The sequence below is a fragment of the Anolis sagrei genome, chromosome Y, assembly GCF_037176765.1.
Source record: "Anolis sagrei isolate rAnoSag1 chromosome Y, rAnoSag1.mat, whole genome shotgun sequence".
NCBI lineage: Eukaryota > Metazoa > Chordata > Lepidosauria > Squamata > Dactyloidae > Anolis > Anolis sagrei.
Genome location: NC_090035.1, coordinates 81054479 through 81072778, shown reverse-complemented (window position 1 = coordinate 81072778; position 18300 = coordinate 81054479). Strand labels below are relative to the sequence as shown.

Sequence of the window (18300 nt, the reverse complement as noted above, 5' to 3'; positions counted from 1 at the left end):
TTACAGACCGTCATTAAAACATCATATTTCTAAATCACACTAAAACATTAAAACATTGAAACAATTAAAATGGCAAAAATGCAATCATATGATTACAGTGGTCGGTCGTCATCAAAGTCGTTATTCGTCGTCCTCCATCCATATGACAGGATCATGGCTCATTCGTCGAATGCCAATCCCCAAAGCCAGGTTTTCACCTGTTTCCTGAAGGTTAAGATTGAAGGGGCAGTTCTGATCTCCAGTGGGAGGGAGTTCCAGACTCGAGGGGCCACCACCGAGAAGGCCCTGTCTCTCGTCCCCACCAGCCACGCCTGTGAGACCGGTGGGATCGAGAGCAGGGCCCCTCCAGACGATCTTAGTAATCTTGATGGCTCATAGGGGAGGATACGTTCGGACAGGGAGCTCACTCCGCTCCCCAGATTCGAACCATTGACCTTTCAGTCAGCAGTCCTACTGGCACAAGGTTTAATCCATTGCGCCACTGCGGCAATGGATGCAGCCTAGAATTGCATTGGCCGTACCATGATGACTTTGCTGGAGAGGCCAAACTGGACGCCGTCTCCCTCGCTTTCTTGCGCCCACGTCTCTTCTTCCTTCTCCAGCGCTTGGTGCATGTCGTCAATGATCTTGTCCTGAGTGCAAACAGGAACAAGGGCAAGGGCTTTAGGGGTTTTCCCAATGCAAAGAGGAAGCAATTCCTTATCTTACGATTCCATGCAACGTACACATGAATCAATAAATGCTCAAAGCCTTACGCTTGGTCTTTGCGCTCACCTTGACCTTGGCGATGCACTCCTCTTCCAATTCAAACTGGGTCTCAGGAGGCAGCAGCGGACCCAGATCGTGGCCCTTCACGAGCGACGAGATTTCGGCTCGACCTAAAACCTCTCTGCAGGGATCAAAACCAAAGAAGTTGATAAGCAGAGGATGGATGGCCATCTGTCGGGAGGGATCGGATGGTGTGTTCCTGACCTGGGATGGACTGGATGGCCTTTGGAGTCTCTTCCAACCTTAGGATTCTATGATTCAGCAGAGACTAGATGGCCATCTGTTGGGAGGGATCAGATGGCTTCTTCCTGGCTGGAAGAAAGGGGTTGGACTGGATGGCCTTTAGGGTCTCTTCCAACCTTAGGATTCTGTGATTCAACAGAGACTAGATGGCCATCTGTTGGGAGAGATTGGATGGTTTATTCCTGGTTGGAAAAAGGGGGTTGGACTGGATGGCCTTTGGAGTCTCTTCCAACCTTAGGATTCTATGATTCAGCAGAGACTAGATGGCCATCTGTAGGGAGGGATTGGATGGTTTCTTCCTGGCTGGAGAAAGGGGGTTGAACTGGATGGCCTTCGGGTCTCTTCCAACCTTAGGATTCTATGATTCAACAGAGACTAGATGGCCATCTGTTGGGAGAGATCGGATTGTTTCTTCCTGGCTGGAAGAAGGGGGTTGGACTGGATGGCCTTTGGGGTCTCTTCCAATCTTAGGATTCTATGATTTAACAGAGACTCGATGGCCATCTGTTGGGAGGGATCGGATGGTCTCTTCCTGGTTGGAAGAAGGGGGTTGGACTGGATGGCCTTTGGGTCTCTTCCAACCTTAGGATTCTATGATTCAACAGAGACTCGAAGGCCATCTGTTGGGAGAGTTTAGATGGTGTCCTTCTGCATTATGACTCAAACATAGTGTGGGTGGCCATCTGTCGGGAGGAACTGAATGGTATCTTCCTGCCTGGCTGAAAGGGGTTGGACTGGATGGCCTTTGGACTTCTCTTCCAACTCTGGAATTCTATGGAAGTCTTTAAACAGAGGCTGGATGGCCATCTGTTGGGAGGGATCAGATGGTGTCCACGCGGAATTGAATGGTCTCTTCCTGCCTGGCTGAAAGGGGTTGGACTGGGTAGCCTTTGGGGTCCCCTCCAACTCTAGGATTCTAAGGAAGTCACTAAACAGAGGTTGGATGACCATCTGTCGGGAGAGATCAGATGGTGTCCTTCTGCATTATGACTCAAACATAGTTGGGTGACCATCTGTCGGGAGAAATCAAATTGTCTCTTCTCTTCCAACTCTAGAATTCTATGGAAGTCTCTAAACACAGGCTGGATGGCCATCTGTCGGGAGAGATCAGATGGTGTCCTTCTGCATTATGACTCGAACATAGTCTGGGTGGCCATCTGTCGGGGGGAATTGAATGGTCTCTTCCTACCTGGCTGAAAAGGGAAATCAAATTAACTTTTCCTGCCTGGCTGAAAGGATTGGACTGGATGGCCTTTGGACTTCTCTTCCAACTCTGGAATTCCATGGAAGTCTTTAAACAGAGGCTGGATGGCCATCTGTTGCGAGGGATCAGATGGTGTTCTTCTGCATTATGACTCAAACATAGTCTGGATGGCCATCTGTCAGGAGGAATTGAATGGTCTCTTCCTGCCTGGCTGAAAGGGGTTGGACTAGATGGCCTTTGGACTTCTCTTCCAACTCTGGAATTCCATGGAAGTCTCTAAACAGAGGCTGGATGGCCATCTGTCAGGAGAGATCAGATGGTGTCCTTCTGCATTATGACTCGAACATAGTCTGGATGGCCATCTGTGGGGGGGGGGAATTGAATGGTCTCTTCCTGCCTGGCTGAAAGGGGTTGGACTGGATAGCCTTTGGGGTCCCCTCCAACTTTAGGATTCTATGGAAGTCTCTAAACAGAGGTTGGATGGCCATCTGTTGGGAGGGATCAGATGGTGTCCTTCTGCATTATGACTCAAACATAGTCTGGATGGCGATCTGTCAGGAGGAATTGAATGGTCTCTTCCTGCCTGGCTGAAAGGGGTTGGACTAGATGGCCTTTGGACTTCTCTTCCAACTCTGGAATTCCATGGAAGTCTCTAAACAGAGGCTGGATGGCCATCTGTCGGGGGGAATTGAATGGTCTCTTCCTGCCTGGCTGAAAGGATTGGACTGGATGGCCTTTGGACTTCTCTTCCAACTCTGGAATTCCATGGAAGTCTCTAAACAGAGGTTGGATGGCCATCTGTCGGGAGAGATCAGATGGTGTCCTTCTGCATTATGACTCAAACATAGTCTGGGTGGCCATCTGTCAGGAGGAATTGAATGGTCTCTTCCTACCTGGCTGAAAGGGGAAATCAAATTAACTTTTCCTGCCTGGCTGAAAGGATTGGACTAGATGGCCTTTGGACTTCTCTTCCAACTCTGGAATTCCATGGAAGTCTTTAAACAGAGGCTGGATGGCCATCTGTCGGGAGAGATCAGATGGTGTCCTTCTGCATTATGACTCAAACATAGTCTGGATGGTGATCTGTCAGGAGGAATTGAATGGTCTCTTCCTGCCTGGCTGAAAGGGGTTGGACTGGATAGCCTTTGGGGTCCCCTCCAACTTTAGGATTCTATGGAAGTCTCTAAACAGAGGCTGGATGGCCATCTGTTGGGAGGGATCAGATGGTGTTCTTCTGCATTATGACTCAAACATAGTCTGGATGGCGATCTGTCAGGAGGGATTGAATGGTCTCTTCCTGCCTGGCTGAAAGGGGTTGGACTGGATAGCCTTTGGGGTCCCCTCCAACTTTAGGATTCTATGGAAGTCTCTAAACAGAGGTTGGATGGCCATCTGTTGGGAGGGATCAGAAGGTGTCCTTCTGCATTATGACTCAAACATAATCTGGATGGCCATCTCTCAGGAGGAATTGAATGGTCTCTTCCTGCCTGGCTGAAAGGGGTTGGACTAGATGGCCTTTGGACTTCTCTTCCAACTTTAGGATTCCATGGAAGTCTCTAAACAGAGGTTGGATGGCCATCTGTTGGGAGGGATCAGATGGTGTCCTTCTACATCATGACTCATAGTCCAAATTACACCTCCTGGATTCCAACTCCAGGAATCCAAACTACAACAAGGCTGGACTGGATGACCTTGCCTGGCCAAAGGGGCCGGGTTGGATGACCTTACCTTTGGTAGATGTTGCTGTTCCAGTCGAGCACGAAGTAGAGCTCGGAGACGGTCAGGCTCTTCTGGACGGCTTGGGCCAAGTGGAGGGCCAGCCCCCGGTGGTAGCCGCAGAGGTAGACCCCAAACGCCTGGTAGTCCTTGGGGTAGGCGTGCAGGAGGTGGAACTTGACCGTGCAGAGGTCCTCCAGGGCGGCCTTGGCCAGGCGGTCCATCTGGGCAGCCAGGGCTCCGACCGGGCGGCCTTGGTTTTCCAGGCACCGGCTCAACCGCTGCTGGACCAGCTCGCCCACCGCTTCTGCCCAGCGCCGGCGCATAGCCCGCGGCCGCCCTCCTCCTCCTCCACCACGGCCAGCTCGGGCCTCCGTCCACTTGCGATCCACCTCTTCCTCCTGGTCGATGACCCGCACCATCATCTCCAAGGGCGACTGGGCACTTTTGGAGGCCAAGGACTCGGCCAGCACTGACCACAGCTCCTTCAGCAGGGCTTCGTAGAGCAAGGACACGTCCTTGGCCTTCCGGCTGTCGTCCTTACTACTCTCGCCCTCCGCGGTCGGCGGATGCGCGTCCGCCACTTCGCACTCGGCTTCCAGCTCGATGATGTGCTCGTCGGCCACCAGCAGGTCCCGCTTATGGATCAGGCCCAGGATTTCCAGAACTGGGAAAAGAAATAAAGACACGTTTTAGGGACACACCGCTCAGCCGTCTTTCAATATGTGCAATACCCAGGTGTTTTGGACTTCAACTCCCACAATTCCTAACAGCTGGTCCTAAACATCCGGAGGGCCAAAGTTGGCCCCTGCTTGTTCTAGCCTATTGCATCTGCGTATGGTTTGCTAATTGCAAAGTTTGCTAATTGCACAGTTTGCTTAAGTTAACTTGTTGCACAGATTGTTTGTTGTACAGTTGGCTCATTGCACAGCGGACTCATTGCAAAGTTTGCTCATTGCACAGCTTGCTTAAGTTAACTTGGTGCATGGATTGCTTGTTGCACAGCTTGCTCATTGCACAGCGGACTCATTGCACAGTTTGCTCATTGCACAGCTTGCTTAAGTTAACTTGTTGCATGGATTGCTTGTTGCACAGCTTGCTCATTGCACAGTTTGCTCAAGTTAACTTGTTACATGGATTGTTTGTTGCACAGCAGTCTCATTGCACAGCTTGCTTAAGTTAACTTGTTGCATGGATTGCTTGTTGCACAGTTGGCTCATGGCACAGTTGGCTCATTACACAACTGACTCATTGCACAATGGTCTCATTGCACAATTGCTCAAGTTAACTTGTTGCACAGATTGCTTGTTGCAGAGTTGGCTCATTACACAACTGACTCATTGCACAGCGGTCTCATTGCACAACTTGCTCAAATTAACTTGTTGCATCGATTTCTCATTGCACAGTTGGCTCATTACACAGCTGGCTCATTACACAACTGACTCATTGCACAGCGGTCTCATTGCACAACTTGCTCAAGTTAACTTGTTGCACAAATTGCTTGTTGCACAGTTGGCTCATTGCACGTTGGCTCATTACACAACTGACTCATTGCACAATTGCTCAAGTTAACTTGTTGCACAGTTGGCTCATTACACAACTGACTCATTGCACAGCGGTCTCATTGCACAACTTGCTCAAATTAACTTGTACAGATTGCTCATTGCACAACTGACTCATTATACAGCTGACTCATTGCACATCTTGCTCAAGTTAACTTGTTGCATGGATTGCTTGTTACAGAATTGGCTCATTACACAGCTGATTCATTGCACAGCGGTCTCATTGCACAACTTGCTCAAGTTAACTTGTTGCACAGATTGCTCATTGCACAATTGGTTCATTACACAGCTGACTCATTGCACAACTTGCTCAAGTTAACTTGTTGCACGGATTGCTCATTGCACAGTTGGCTCATTACACAACTGACTCATTGCACAGCGGTCTCATTGCACAACTTCCTCAAGTTAACTTGTTTCACGGATTGCTTAATGCACAGTGTGCTCATTACACAGCGGTCTCATTGCACAGCGGTCTCATTGCACAACTTGCTCAAGTTAACTTGTTGCACAGATTGCTTGTTGCACAGTGGGCTCATTACACAGCTGACTCATTGCACAGCTGGTTCACTGCACAGCTTGCTCATTGCACACCTTACTCAAGTGAGTTCGTTGCACAGTTTGTTCATTGCAGTGATTGTTGCAGTTTGTTCATTGTACATTCAACTCATTGCACACTCCTGCCCAAAGAATGATCAGTTGCCATCTTTCTCCACTCTTTGGAAGAACTACTAGGAATTTTGGGAGTTGAAGTCCAAAACACCTGGAGGGCCAAAGTTTGCCCATGCCTGTTTCTAAGCTATTTCATCTGCGTATGATTTGCTCATTGCACAATTGGCTCGTTGTGAAAGGGTCTTTAAGTGAAATTTGCAAATGCCAAGCAAGGGGCTTTGAATGAAATTAACAGCAAAAGAGAAACATACCCTTTCTCAGAAGAAAAGGAGCAACAGGGAAGAAAATGTTTTTAAGAAACAAGATGTGACATGTAGAGGTCAAAAGTTGTGTTGTGGTTAAGTTCAAAGGTTGTGGTTAAGCGCAGAGTCTGTAGGTACAAGAAGGTACTTTCAAAAAGTCAAGGGAGAGGGGCTGGAAAGAGAGTACGTTCCATGACCTATTACTTGAGTATAAAAGTCAGCAGAAAAAGAGGAGGGGCGGCAGTCACTTGAAGGGTAGCATCTGTGTATGCTGCCAGGCTGTCCGTCTTCTTCATGAAGAAACTAAAATAAACCTTGTTTTTTTATCTTTTTTGGGACTGTCTCCTTCCTTACGTGTTCCCGTGATGTGGACCTAAGAAGACCCAATTTAGGGTCTCTAACAGTTGCACAGTTTGCTCGTTACAGTGTGCTCATTGCACTGTTTGCTCGTTGTTGGCTCGTTGCACAGTAATAACCTTTGCCTTTTTCCTGGCCAGCCCTTCCCTTCACCTTGCTCTTTTCAGCCCCATCTCTGGCTTCGACCTTCAGGCCGTGAATTACTGGGTTCTGGACCTCTCCATCCGGACCTTTGTTATGGGACATGCCTGCGTTCTGCCTTTATCTCAATCCGGCCGACCTACACCGAACCCTTGGGCTGGAATGTCTGGCGCTCTCATCCGGCGATAACAACGCACAATGCACCTTTGTTCCCAAAGTCATGGGGCCTCTCCCGTGCCCCAAAACCCATGAGTTGTTTCCACCAACCATGATGTCCTTCTCTCAAAGGGACACCTTGAATATCGCTTGCCCCTCCGCCATCGACATACCTCTCCGTTGCATGCGCTCAGGCATGACGGTTAATATGTAAAAGGGATGGAGACATTGTATCCAGGAAGGCACGGGACATTCCTCGCTGGGAGGAAAATAGCCTTCCCGGATGGTGCTCTCAGGCATTTTGGGGGAGAAGAGACGGAAAAGGACCGGGTTTAAGGAAGTGATTTGACACCGAATCCGGCCCCAATGCCCAACCCGGGGGTCAAGTCACTTCCCAAGCCTTTATTTGCGGTGCAGACAGGAAATGCCATCCGATAATCAAAGAAAATACGCATTCTTCGGCCATCTGGTCACATCCTGTCTTATCGCCAGTCTAGGAGTGCATCTACATTGTGGAATTAATGCAGTTTGATACCCCTTTTTTAATTGCCATGGCTCAAGGGCATGGAATTGTGGGAGTTATAGTTTACTAAAGCTATATTTGATAGATTTAGTAAACTCAAGTATTGAAATTGTGGTAAGTTTATACTTTTTTTTGTGCATTCTGGTATGGCTAGCACTCTTGGAGAGAGAGGGCTCATGACTTCACATAATAATAATAATAATAATAATAATCATCATCATCATCATCATCATCATCATCATCCAGCATATATATCTCGTTTACTGTGACATACTGTGTTTTTGTGTCAATAATAATAATAATAATAATAATAATAATAATAATAGTAATAATATATTGCACCTTCTCTGCAATGACATATCCCATCATAGATCAGTGTTTCTCAACCTGGGGATCAAGGGGGGTGTCAGAGGGGTTGCCAAAGACCATCAGAACCATCAGAGGGGTTGCCAAAGACCATCTGTTGGTCATGGAGGTTCTGTTTGGGAAGTTGGGTCCAATTCTCTCATTGGTGGGGTTCAGAGTGTTCTTTGATTGTAAGTGAACTATACATCCCAGCAACAACAACTCCTAAATGTCAAGGTCTATTTCCCCCAAACTGCGTCAATGTTCACATTTAGGCATATTGAGTATTTGTGCCAAGTTTGGTCCAGATCCATTATAGTCCACAGTGCTCTCTGGATGTAGGTGAACTACAATTCCCAAACTCACGGTCAATGCCCACCAAACCCTCCCAGTATTTTCCGTTGGTCGTGGGAGTTCTGTGTGCCAAGTTTGGTTCAATTCCCTCATTGGTGGAGTTCAGAATGCTCTTTGATTGTAGGTGAACTATAAATCTCAGCAACTACAACTCCAAAATGACAAACTCAATCCCACAAAACAACCCCACCAGTATTGACATTTGGGTGTATTGGGTGTTTGGGCCAAATCTGGTCCAGTGAATGAAAATACATCCCGCAGATCAGATATTTATATGACAATTCATAACAGCAGCAAAATGACAGTTTTGAAGTAGCAATGAAAATAATGTTGTGGTTGGGGGTCACCACAACATGAGGAACTGCATTAAGGGGTCGCGGCATTAGGAAGGTGGAGAACCACTGATCTGTAGCATTGAGCCATGGCTGTTTAAGTGGTGCCAAACTGCAGTAATTTGACAGTGAGATGCAGCACAGGTTATGGTGACAATTTAGTACTACTGAAATATCTTCAAGGGATACATTCCTGGAATTTGCATGGATTGTTCGGTCCCCTCCAGTTATCGCCCAGTTTCGAATGTCTCGTTCCTGGGCAAGGTGATGGAGAGGGCAGCAGTGGAGCAGTTGCAGCAATTCCTAGACGACACAGCCGGACTAGATCCCTTCCAGTCCGGCTTCCGTGCAGGGCACGGGACAGAGACTGTGCTGGTCTCCATCACGGATCACTTTCGATGCCAGCTTGACCAGGGCGGGTCGGCGCTGCTTGTGTTATTGGATCTCACAGCAGTATTGGACACAGTCGACCACCATCTTTGGACCCACTGCCTCTCTGTTGCTGGAGTCAGGGGGAGAGCTTTAAACTGGCTCCCCTCCTTTCTTCACAACCGTGGAGAGCAAGTGGAGAGGGGAGGCCTGGTCTCCGAGAGGTCCCCTCTATCTTGTGGGGTTCCTCAGGGGGCCATTCTCTCCCCTCTGGTGTTTAACATCTCTATGCGACCACTTGCTCAGCTGGTTCGAGGTTTTGGGCTGGAGTGTTACCAGTATGCTGATGACACGTGCCAGGAGGAAGGCGCGTCAAGCCAACCCTGACCGGGACCGCCTTCCACCTGGAAACCAATGCCCTCCTCACTGCGGAAGAAGATGCAGAGCAAGAATAGGGCTCCACAGCCACATACGGACCCACAAGGAAATCCATAATGGAAGACCATCTTACTCGTCCAACGAGGGATCGCCTAAGTAAGTAAGTAAGTAAGACACTCAGCTGGTGCTGAGGATGGAAGGCCAACCGGACTCTGTACCCGATTCCTTCCATCAGTGCCTCGAGGCCGTGACTGGATGGCTGCGTGCCAGCAGGTTGAGGGTGAATCCAGCAAAGACGGAGATCCTATGGCTGGGTCAATCGGGCAGTGGAGACATCCAGCTGCCTACCTTGGATGGCAAGGCGCTATGCCCGTCATCATTGGTCAAGAGCCTGGGAGTCCTTTTGGACTCTCTGCTGAGGATGGAGGCCCAGGTCTCTCTTCGCCGTGAGCAGAACCGCCTTCTTTCACCTGCGGCAGGCTAGACGGCTGGCCCCCTCCCTGTCCAGGTACGACCTCGCTACAGTGATCCAGGCTATGGTCATCTCAAGACTGGACTACTGTAACGCCCTCTACATTGGCCTTCCTCTGTCGGTGATCCGGAAGCTCAAGTTGGTACAAAATGCAGCTGCTCGGCTTCTTGCGGGAATTCCAATGAGATGCCACATCACCCCAATCTGACTGCAGCTGCATTGGTTACCCATTGAGCACCGGATCACTTTCAAAGGGATGGGACTCACCCTGTCCTCTGGACTATTGGCTATTGGGAGGGATAGCCAATAGTCCAGAGGACAGGAGCAGAATTCAAAACGATCTTGACAGATTAGAGAGATGGGCCAAAACTAACAAAATGAAGTTCAACAGTGACAAATGGAAGATACTCCACTTTGGCAGAAAAAATGAAATGCAAAGATACAGAATGGGGGACAATGCCTGGCTCGAGAGCAGTACGTGTGAAAAAGATCTTGGAGTCCTCGTGGACAACAAGTTAAACATGAGCCAACAATGTGATGTGGCAGCAAAAAAAGCCAATGGGATTTTGGCCTGCATCAAGAGGAGCATAGTGTCTAGATCTAGGGAAGTCCTGCTCCCCATGCTCTATTCTGCTTTGGTTAGACCACATCTGGAATACTGTGTCCAATTCTGGGCACCACAATTCAAGAGAGATATTGACAAGCTGGAATGTGTCCAGAGGAGGGCAACTAAAATGATCATGGTCTGGAGAACAAGCCCTATGAGGAGCGGCTTAGGGAACTGGGCATGTTTAGCCTGAAGAAGAGAAGGCTGAGAGGAGATATGATAGCCATGTATAAATACGTGAGAGGAAGCCACAGGGAGGAGGAGGGAGCAAGCCTGTTTTCTGCTTCCTTGGAGACTAGGACGCAATGGAACAATGGCTTCAAACTACAAGAGAGGAGATTCCATCTGAACATTAGGAAGAACTTCCTGACTGTGAGAGCCGTTCAGCAGTGGAACTCTCTGCCCCGGAGTGTGGTGGAGGCTCCTTCTTTGGAAGCTTTTAAGCAGAGGCTGGATGGCCATTTGTCAGGGGTGATTTGAATGCAATATTCCTGCTTCTTGGCAGAATGGGGTTGGACTGGATGGCCCATGAGGTCTCTTCCAACTCTTTGATTCTATGATTCTATGATTCTATGATTGAAGGCCTTGCATGGTCTGGGGCCGATGTACCTGAGGGACCGCCTCACCCCCTACCAACCCCAGAGATCTCTCCGCTCCGAGAACCAAGATTTATTGGAAGTTCCTAGTTTTAAAACCTTATGTCTAACAGCAACTAGACGCAGAGCCTTCACAGCAGTGGCACCATCGCTCTGGAATACTCTGCTACCCGAAGTCCATGCCTTGCGGGACTTACCAGCTTTCCACAGGGCATGGAAGACATACCTGTTTCGACAGGGTTTTGATCGTTGATATTGCTGTCTTTAAATTGTTTTAAATTCCAATAACAATCATAGGCTAGGTAGAGGTTTCCCCTGACATTAAGTTGTGTTCCACTCTGGGGTTGGTGCTCATCTCCATTTCTAAGCCAAAGAGCCAGCGTTGTCCCTAGACACCTCCAAGGTCATGCGGCTGGCATGACTGCATGGAGTGTCGTGACATTCCTGCCAGAGCGGTACCTATTGATCTACTCACATTTGCATGTTTTCACCTAGAGATGAGAGATGTTTCTTGGAAGAGGATAAATGAAACCAGGAATAATAATCGCAAGGCCAATGTGTAGGGCGTTGCTTGATTTAAGAACTGGGTGTTGTAGTTCTTTAATCTCGGGTGAGGAGGCTATCGTTGGCCGATTGTTCCTTGCAGAAAAAGGAAGGAAAAGCATTTCCCAGGCTTGCAAACCCAAGTCGAATGGCTTCTTGCTTGTTTGCTGCTTGATGTTGTGTTTTGTGCGCCGCTCGGGCTCTCTGTCAAGAGGGCTTTTCCTTCCCTCTGGGCACATTCCCCAAGCAAGGTCAGCGCGGCCGCTTGTTTCATCGCCTCTCGCAATCAGGAGGCTCAAACAATGCGCCAAGGACAAAACAAGACATTAAGAGAGAGAGAGAGAGAAATAATAATACTAAAGAGTAACGAGCCAAGGCTCATTAGATTCTCTCCGGGCAAAACCTGCGTAAACAGGCCGGCCCGTAGAGGTCAGCGGCGAAAACGAGGACGAAGACTCCGGCCAAGTCTCTCCCAATTATGAAAGGACTTCACGAATATGAGACACGAGATGACGCGCTCGAGCTCGTTAGGCGGTTCATCGTGTACCCTGGATGCCAGCAATTAGGTTTCACGCAGATCTGGGTTCGAATCTTCCGCTCGGACATAGCCCTAGGTGACCTTGGGGAAGTCACACTCTCTCAGCCTCAAAGGGAGGCAAAGGGAAACCCTTCTCCATCCAGTGGAGGGCAACTCCAATGATCCAGGGTCTGGAGAACAAGCCCTATGAGGAGCGGCTTGAAGAGCTGGGCATGTTTAGCCTTCAGAAGAGAAGGTGGAGAGGAGACATGAAGAGGGCCATGGATCAAGATGTGAGGGGAAGTCACAGGGAGGAGGGAGTAAGTCTGTTTTCTGCTGCGACTAAAATGATCAAGCGTCTGGAGAACAAGCCCTATGAGGAGCGGCTGAAAGAGCTGGGCATGTTTAGCCTGAAGAAGAGAAGGCTGAGAGGAGACATAAGGGAGGCAAAGGTAAACCCTTCTCCAGACAAATCTGTAATGCGTCCAGAGGAGGGTGACTCAAATGAATCCAGGGTTTGGAGAACAAGACCTATGAGGAGCGGCTTAAAGAGCTGGGCATGTTTATCCTGAAGAAGAGAAGATGGAGAGGAGACATGAGGGAGGCAAAGGTAAACCCTTCTCCAGAAAAATCTGCAATGCATCCAGAGGAGGGTGACTCAAATGAATCCAGGGTTTGGAGAACAAGCCCTATGAGGAGCGGCTGAAAGAGCTGGGCATGTTTAGCCTGAAGAAGAGAAGGCTGAGAGGAAACATGAGGGAGGCAAAGGTGAACCCTTCTCCGGAGAAATCTGCAATGCGTCCTGAAGGAGGGCGGCTCTAAGGATCCAGGGTCTGGAGAACAAGCCCTATGAGGAGTGGCTGAAAGAGCTGGGCATGTTTGGCCTGAAGAAGAGAAGGCTGAGAGGAGATACGAGAAAGGGAAAGCTATACCCTTCTCCAGACAAATCTGTAATGCGTCCAGAGGAGGGCGACTCAAAGGATCCAGGGTCTGGAGAACAAGCCCTATGAGGAGCGGCTGAAAGAGCTGGGCATGTTTGGCCTTCAGAAGAGAAGGTGGAGAGGTGCTCTTACTGCCTATTACAGGGAAAACCAGCTGATCCCTAATCCATCTAAAACACAGACTTGTGCCTTTCACCTTAAGAACAGACAAGCATCCCGAGCTCTGAGGATTATTACCTGGGAAGGAATCCCACTGGAGCATTGCAGCGCACCCAAATACCTGGGAGTCACTCTGGACCGTGCTCTGACCTACAAGAAGCACTGCCTGAACATCAAGCAAAAAGTGGGTGCGAGAAACAATATCATACGAAAGCTGACTGGCACAACCTGGGGATCACAACCAGACACAGTGAAGACATCTGCCCTTGCGCTGTGCTACTCTGCTGCTGAGTACACATGCCCAGTGTGGAACACATCTCACCACACTAAAACAGTGGATGTGGCTCTGAATGAGACATGCCGCATTATCACGGGGTGTCTGTGCCCTACACCACGGGAGAAATTACACTGCTTAGCCGGTATTGCACCACCTGACATCCGCCGCCAATAGTGAAAGGACCAAGGCAGAGACATCTCCAGCTCATCCCCTGTTTGGGTATCAGCCAGTACGTTAATGACTTAAATCAAGAAATAGTTTTCTAAGATCTACAGAGACACTTGCTGGAACACCTCGGCAAGCAAGAGTCCAAAAGTGGCAGGCTCAAACCCAGAACCTGATATCAAAGGAGAGACTCCCCCCCTGGGCACACAGAAAACTGGGCAACTTGGAAGGCGCTGAACAGATGGCGCTCTAGCACCATGAGATGCAGAGCCAACCTCAAGAAATGGAGCTACAAAGTGGAATCCACGACATGCGAGTGAGGAGAAGAGCAAACCACTGACCACCTGCTACAATGCAACCTGAGCCCTGCCACATGCACAAGGGAGGACCTTCTTGCAGCAACACCAGAGGCACTCCAAGGGGCCAGATACTGGTCAAAGGACATCTAATCAACTACCAAGCTTGCAAATTCTGTGTTTTGTCTGTTTGTTTGTTTGTTTGTTTGTTTTGTTCTGTTAGAATTGTAATACAATTGACTGGTTGCCCTGACACGACAAATAAAATAACAATACAGATGCACCTATAGGTCTAAGCTCAAGACACACTTCTCCAAGCTCTTGCTCAGGACTCACCGGAGAGTGGATCATTAGCATTGCTCTTAAAGTGGTGCCAAACTGGACTAAATCAACAATATAGATGCACCTATAGATCTAAGCTCAAGACACACTTCTCCAAGCTCTTGCTTAGGACTCACCAGAGAGTGGCTCATTAGCATTGGCCTTAAAGTGGTGTCAAACTGGACTAAATCAACAATATAGATGCACCTATAGAGCTAAGCTCAAGACACACTTCTCCAAGCTCTTGCTTAGGACTCATTGGAGAGCGGCTCCTTGGCATTGGCCTTAAAGTGGTGCCAAACTGAATTAATTCAGCAATACAGATGCACCTATAGGTCTAAGCTCAAGATACACTACTTCTCCAAGCTCATGCTTAGGACTCACCGGAGAGCGGTTCCTTGGCCTTGGCTTCGGCCTCTTCGGCTACAGTCTCGGCCTCGACCGCTGTCTCCGTCTGGTTGAGTTTCTCCACCAGCGAAGGCCTCCGCACTTTGCCCCCGAGGCCGATCTTGAGGAAGCGCTTCATGGCGTCCCCGCCATTCTCCTTCTCCGCCAATCCGCAGTCTGAAGCATAGAGTCCCTCTTTGCGGCGGCCGTTGAAGCGCTGGAGGAGGCTGAAGTCCTCGGAGGAGCGGCGCGGCTTGCGCGGTCCCGGGTTTCCGTCGGTCAGCGGGGTCATCATGCGGCCCAGGAAGGAGCGCCGGTCCAGGCTCTTCTCCCCGGGGGACTTCTTCTTCCCTTTGCCCATCCGGAAAGGAGAGAGGCCCACCAGCCGCTCCAGCGTGGCTCGGCGCCGGAAGCGCTCTTCGGGGCTGCCGTCGAAAAGGCCCTGCAAGAAAGTCCCGCTGCGGCGGTCGCCTTTCGGAGACGGGAGGGCGTCCCTCTCGTTCTCCTCGAGGTCCTCCTCGAAGGGGTTGTTGCCTGGGCTCTCCTTCTCCAAAATGAGCGTCCCGCCGGCAGCGTCCCCATTGGCCATCTTTGGCGTGTAGGGGTTTTTAAGGACCGGCATGGCCCCTCGTTGCCCTCCGAACCTAAGGGAGAGAAAGGTCAAGAGAGGTCAAGACAAAAGAGTTGAGATGCTTATCATTGCATTTATTGATCCCTCTCTTTATCTCTCCTGAAGGAGGCTCAAGTTACAGGATGTCATATGATACCATTCGCATCGCAGTGCATCGATGTCGAGTGAATGCATTACAATACACATGTTATTAATGTGTTATATGACACCTGTTCATATTGTAATGCATTCACTTGACATGCATTATGATCTAAGTCAGCGTCAGGAACCTTGGACGGGTCACGAAAGGGGGTGTCAGAGGGGTCGCCAAAGATCTTCAGAAAACACAGTATTTTCTGGGTTGTTGTAGGTTTTTCAGGCTATATGACCATGTTCTAGAAGCATTATCTCCTGACATTTCACCTGCATCTATGGCAAGCATCCTCAAATTGCCTAATTTACATTGCCAAAATGTAAACTTACTAAATTACATTCAGAGGCTTGCCTAAATGTAACAGTATCCAAAAGTCCTAGGCTCAGCCAGCTCCTCAGGCCAAGCTCAACCAATCAGCTTTGTGTATCTTATTTTAGCTGACACACACACACACTAAATGTAACAGTATCCAAAAGTACCTGGACAAAGCTCAACCAATCAGCCTCATGCATCTTATTATACAGTTGACACACACACTAAATGTAACAGTATCCAAAAGTCCTAGGCTCAGCCAGCTCCCTGGACGAAGCTCAACCAATCAGCTTCATGTATCTTATTTTACAGTTGACACATACACGCTAAATGAAGCTCAATCAATCAGCTTCATGCATCTTATTTTACAGTTGACACACACACACTAAATTTAACAGTACCCAAAAGTGCCAGGCTCAGCCAGCTCCTCAGGGCAAGCTCAACCAATCAGCTTTGTGCATCTTATTTTACAGTTGAATCACACACTACATGTAACAGTATCCAAAATTCCTAGGCTCAGCCAGCTCATCAGGCCAAGCTCAACCAATCTGCCTCATGCATCTTATTTTACTGCTGACACACACACACACACAAACACACTAAATGTAACAGTATCCAAAAGTCCTAGGCTCAGCCAGCTCCCCAGACGAAGCTCAACCAATCAGCTTCATGCATTTTATTTTACAGTTGACACACACAAACTAAATGTAACAGTATCCAAAAGTGCCAGGCTCAGCCAGCTCCCCGGACGAAGCTCAATCAATCAGTTTAATATATCTTATTTTACAGCTGACACACACACACTAACTGTAACAGTATCCAAAAGTCCTAGGCTCAGCTAACTCCTCGGGCCAAGCTCAACCAATCAGCTTCATGCATTTTATTTTACAGTTGACACACACAAACTAAATGTAACAGTATCCAAAAGTGCCAGGCTCAGCCAGCTCCCCGGACGAAGCTCAATCAATCAGTTTAATATATCTTATTTTACAGTTGACACACACTCACTAATGGTTGGAAAAACTCAAGACCAATGGTATCTCTATAATCTGGATAGTAGTTAGAGGAAAACAGAGGCAACATGACTGCTTTGCAACAACGTTACTGAGGTAAACACATTGTCTTGTTGCAAAATATTATCCATAGTCGTAGTAGTATTAACTACAATCATGTGTTTGCAAGAATGTTTCCGGCAAGCGATACATATTGACATAAATCCAGTTCTCAGTTGGAAAGTTTTCTAAAGGTTTTTCCCTTTCATGTCCCAGTGACATAAAACCACATTGGAATACCCGCACCGCACGGAGTTATTAATTATTAATTGGCTCCTAATGGCAACCAAGTGACCTTTCCATTTCCCACCTGTTGTTGTTGTTGTTTTAAATGCAAAGTCCGCCTCTTTGGAAAACTACTTCTTGCCATTGCAAAGTCATATGATTCCGAGTGCTAATTCGAAGGCAATGCAAGGATTTTGATTGCAAGGATTGAAATATACACCCAAAGGTCACAAATTTTCCCCAAGAGAACAGGGTTGGAGTCCTTGCAAAAGTATGCAAAGCTAGTTTGGGAAAGTCATGCTCTCTCGGCCTCGGAAACAGCCTCATGCATCTTAATTTACAGTTGACACACACACACACTAAATGTAACAGTATCCAAAAGTCCTAGGCTCAGCCAGCTCCCCGGACGAAGCTCAACCAATCAGCTTTGTGCATCTTATTTTACAGTGGACACACACACTAAATGTAACAGTATCCAAAAGTCCTAGGCTCAGCCAGCTCCCCGGACGAAGCTCAACCAATCAGCTTTGTCCATCTTATTTTATAGTAGACACACACGCTAACTGTAACAGTATCCAAAAGTCCTAGGCTCAGCTATCTCCCCAGACGAAACTCAACCAATCAGCTTCATGCATCTTATTTTACAGTTGACACACACACACACTAAATGTAATAGTATCCAAAAGTCCTAGGCTCAGCCAGCTCCCCGGACGAAGCTCAACCAATCAGCTTTGTCCATCTTATTTTATAGTAGACACACACGCTAACTGTAACAGTATCCAAAAGTCCTAGGCTCAGCCAGCTCCCCGGATGAAGCTCAACCAATCAGCTTTGTGCATCTTATTTTACAGTTGAAACACACACACACACACACTAAATGTAACAGTATCCATGCTTGAATGACCAAAGCTCAGCCAGCTCCCCGGACGAAGCTAAACCAATCAGCTTTGTCCATCTTATTTTATAGTAGACACACACGCTAACTGTAACAGTATCCAAAAGTCCTAGGCTCAGCCAGCTCCCCGGACAAAACTCAACCAATCAGCTTTGTGCATCTTATTTTACAGTTGAAACACACACACACACACACTAAATGTAACAGTATCCAAAAGTCCTAGGCTCAGCCAGCTCCCCGGACGAAGCTCAACCAATCAGCTTTGGGCATCTTATTTTACAGTGGGCACACACACTAAATGTAACAGTATCCAAAAGTCCTAGGCTCAGCCAGCTCCTCGGGCCAAGCTCAAACAATCAGCTTCAAGCATCTCCGTGCTGCAAGATGCTGGGAGTTGTAGTTTTCCCAAGGG

The 18300-nt window shown here is 48.3% G+C and overlaps 1 protein-coding gene across 1 annotated transcript in view; it reads right to left on the bottom strand.

The window, feature by feature from the left end:
- Positions 1-18300, bottom strand: part of LOC132780742 (tumor necrosis factor alpha-induced protein 2) — a 57507-nt gene that overhangs the window by 27567 nt on the left and 11640 nt on the right. Inside the window, exons 2-5 of the mRNA XM_067462207.1 lie at positions 14638-15284; positions 3944-4598; positions 775-889; positions 522-632 (exon numbers count right to left, since the gene is read on the bottom strand). Of these exons, the coding sequence (XP_067318308.1) occupies positions 522-632; positions 775-889; positions 3944-4598; positions 14638-15262 (1506 nt within the window). The 5' untranslated portion in view covers positions 15263-15284. The remainder of the gene's footprint in view (positions 1-521; positions 633-774; positions 890-3943; positions 4599-14637; positions 15285-18300) is intronic.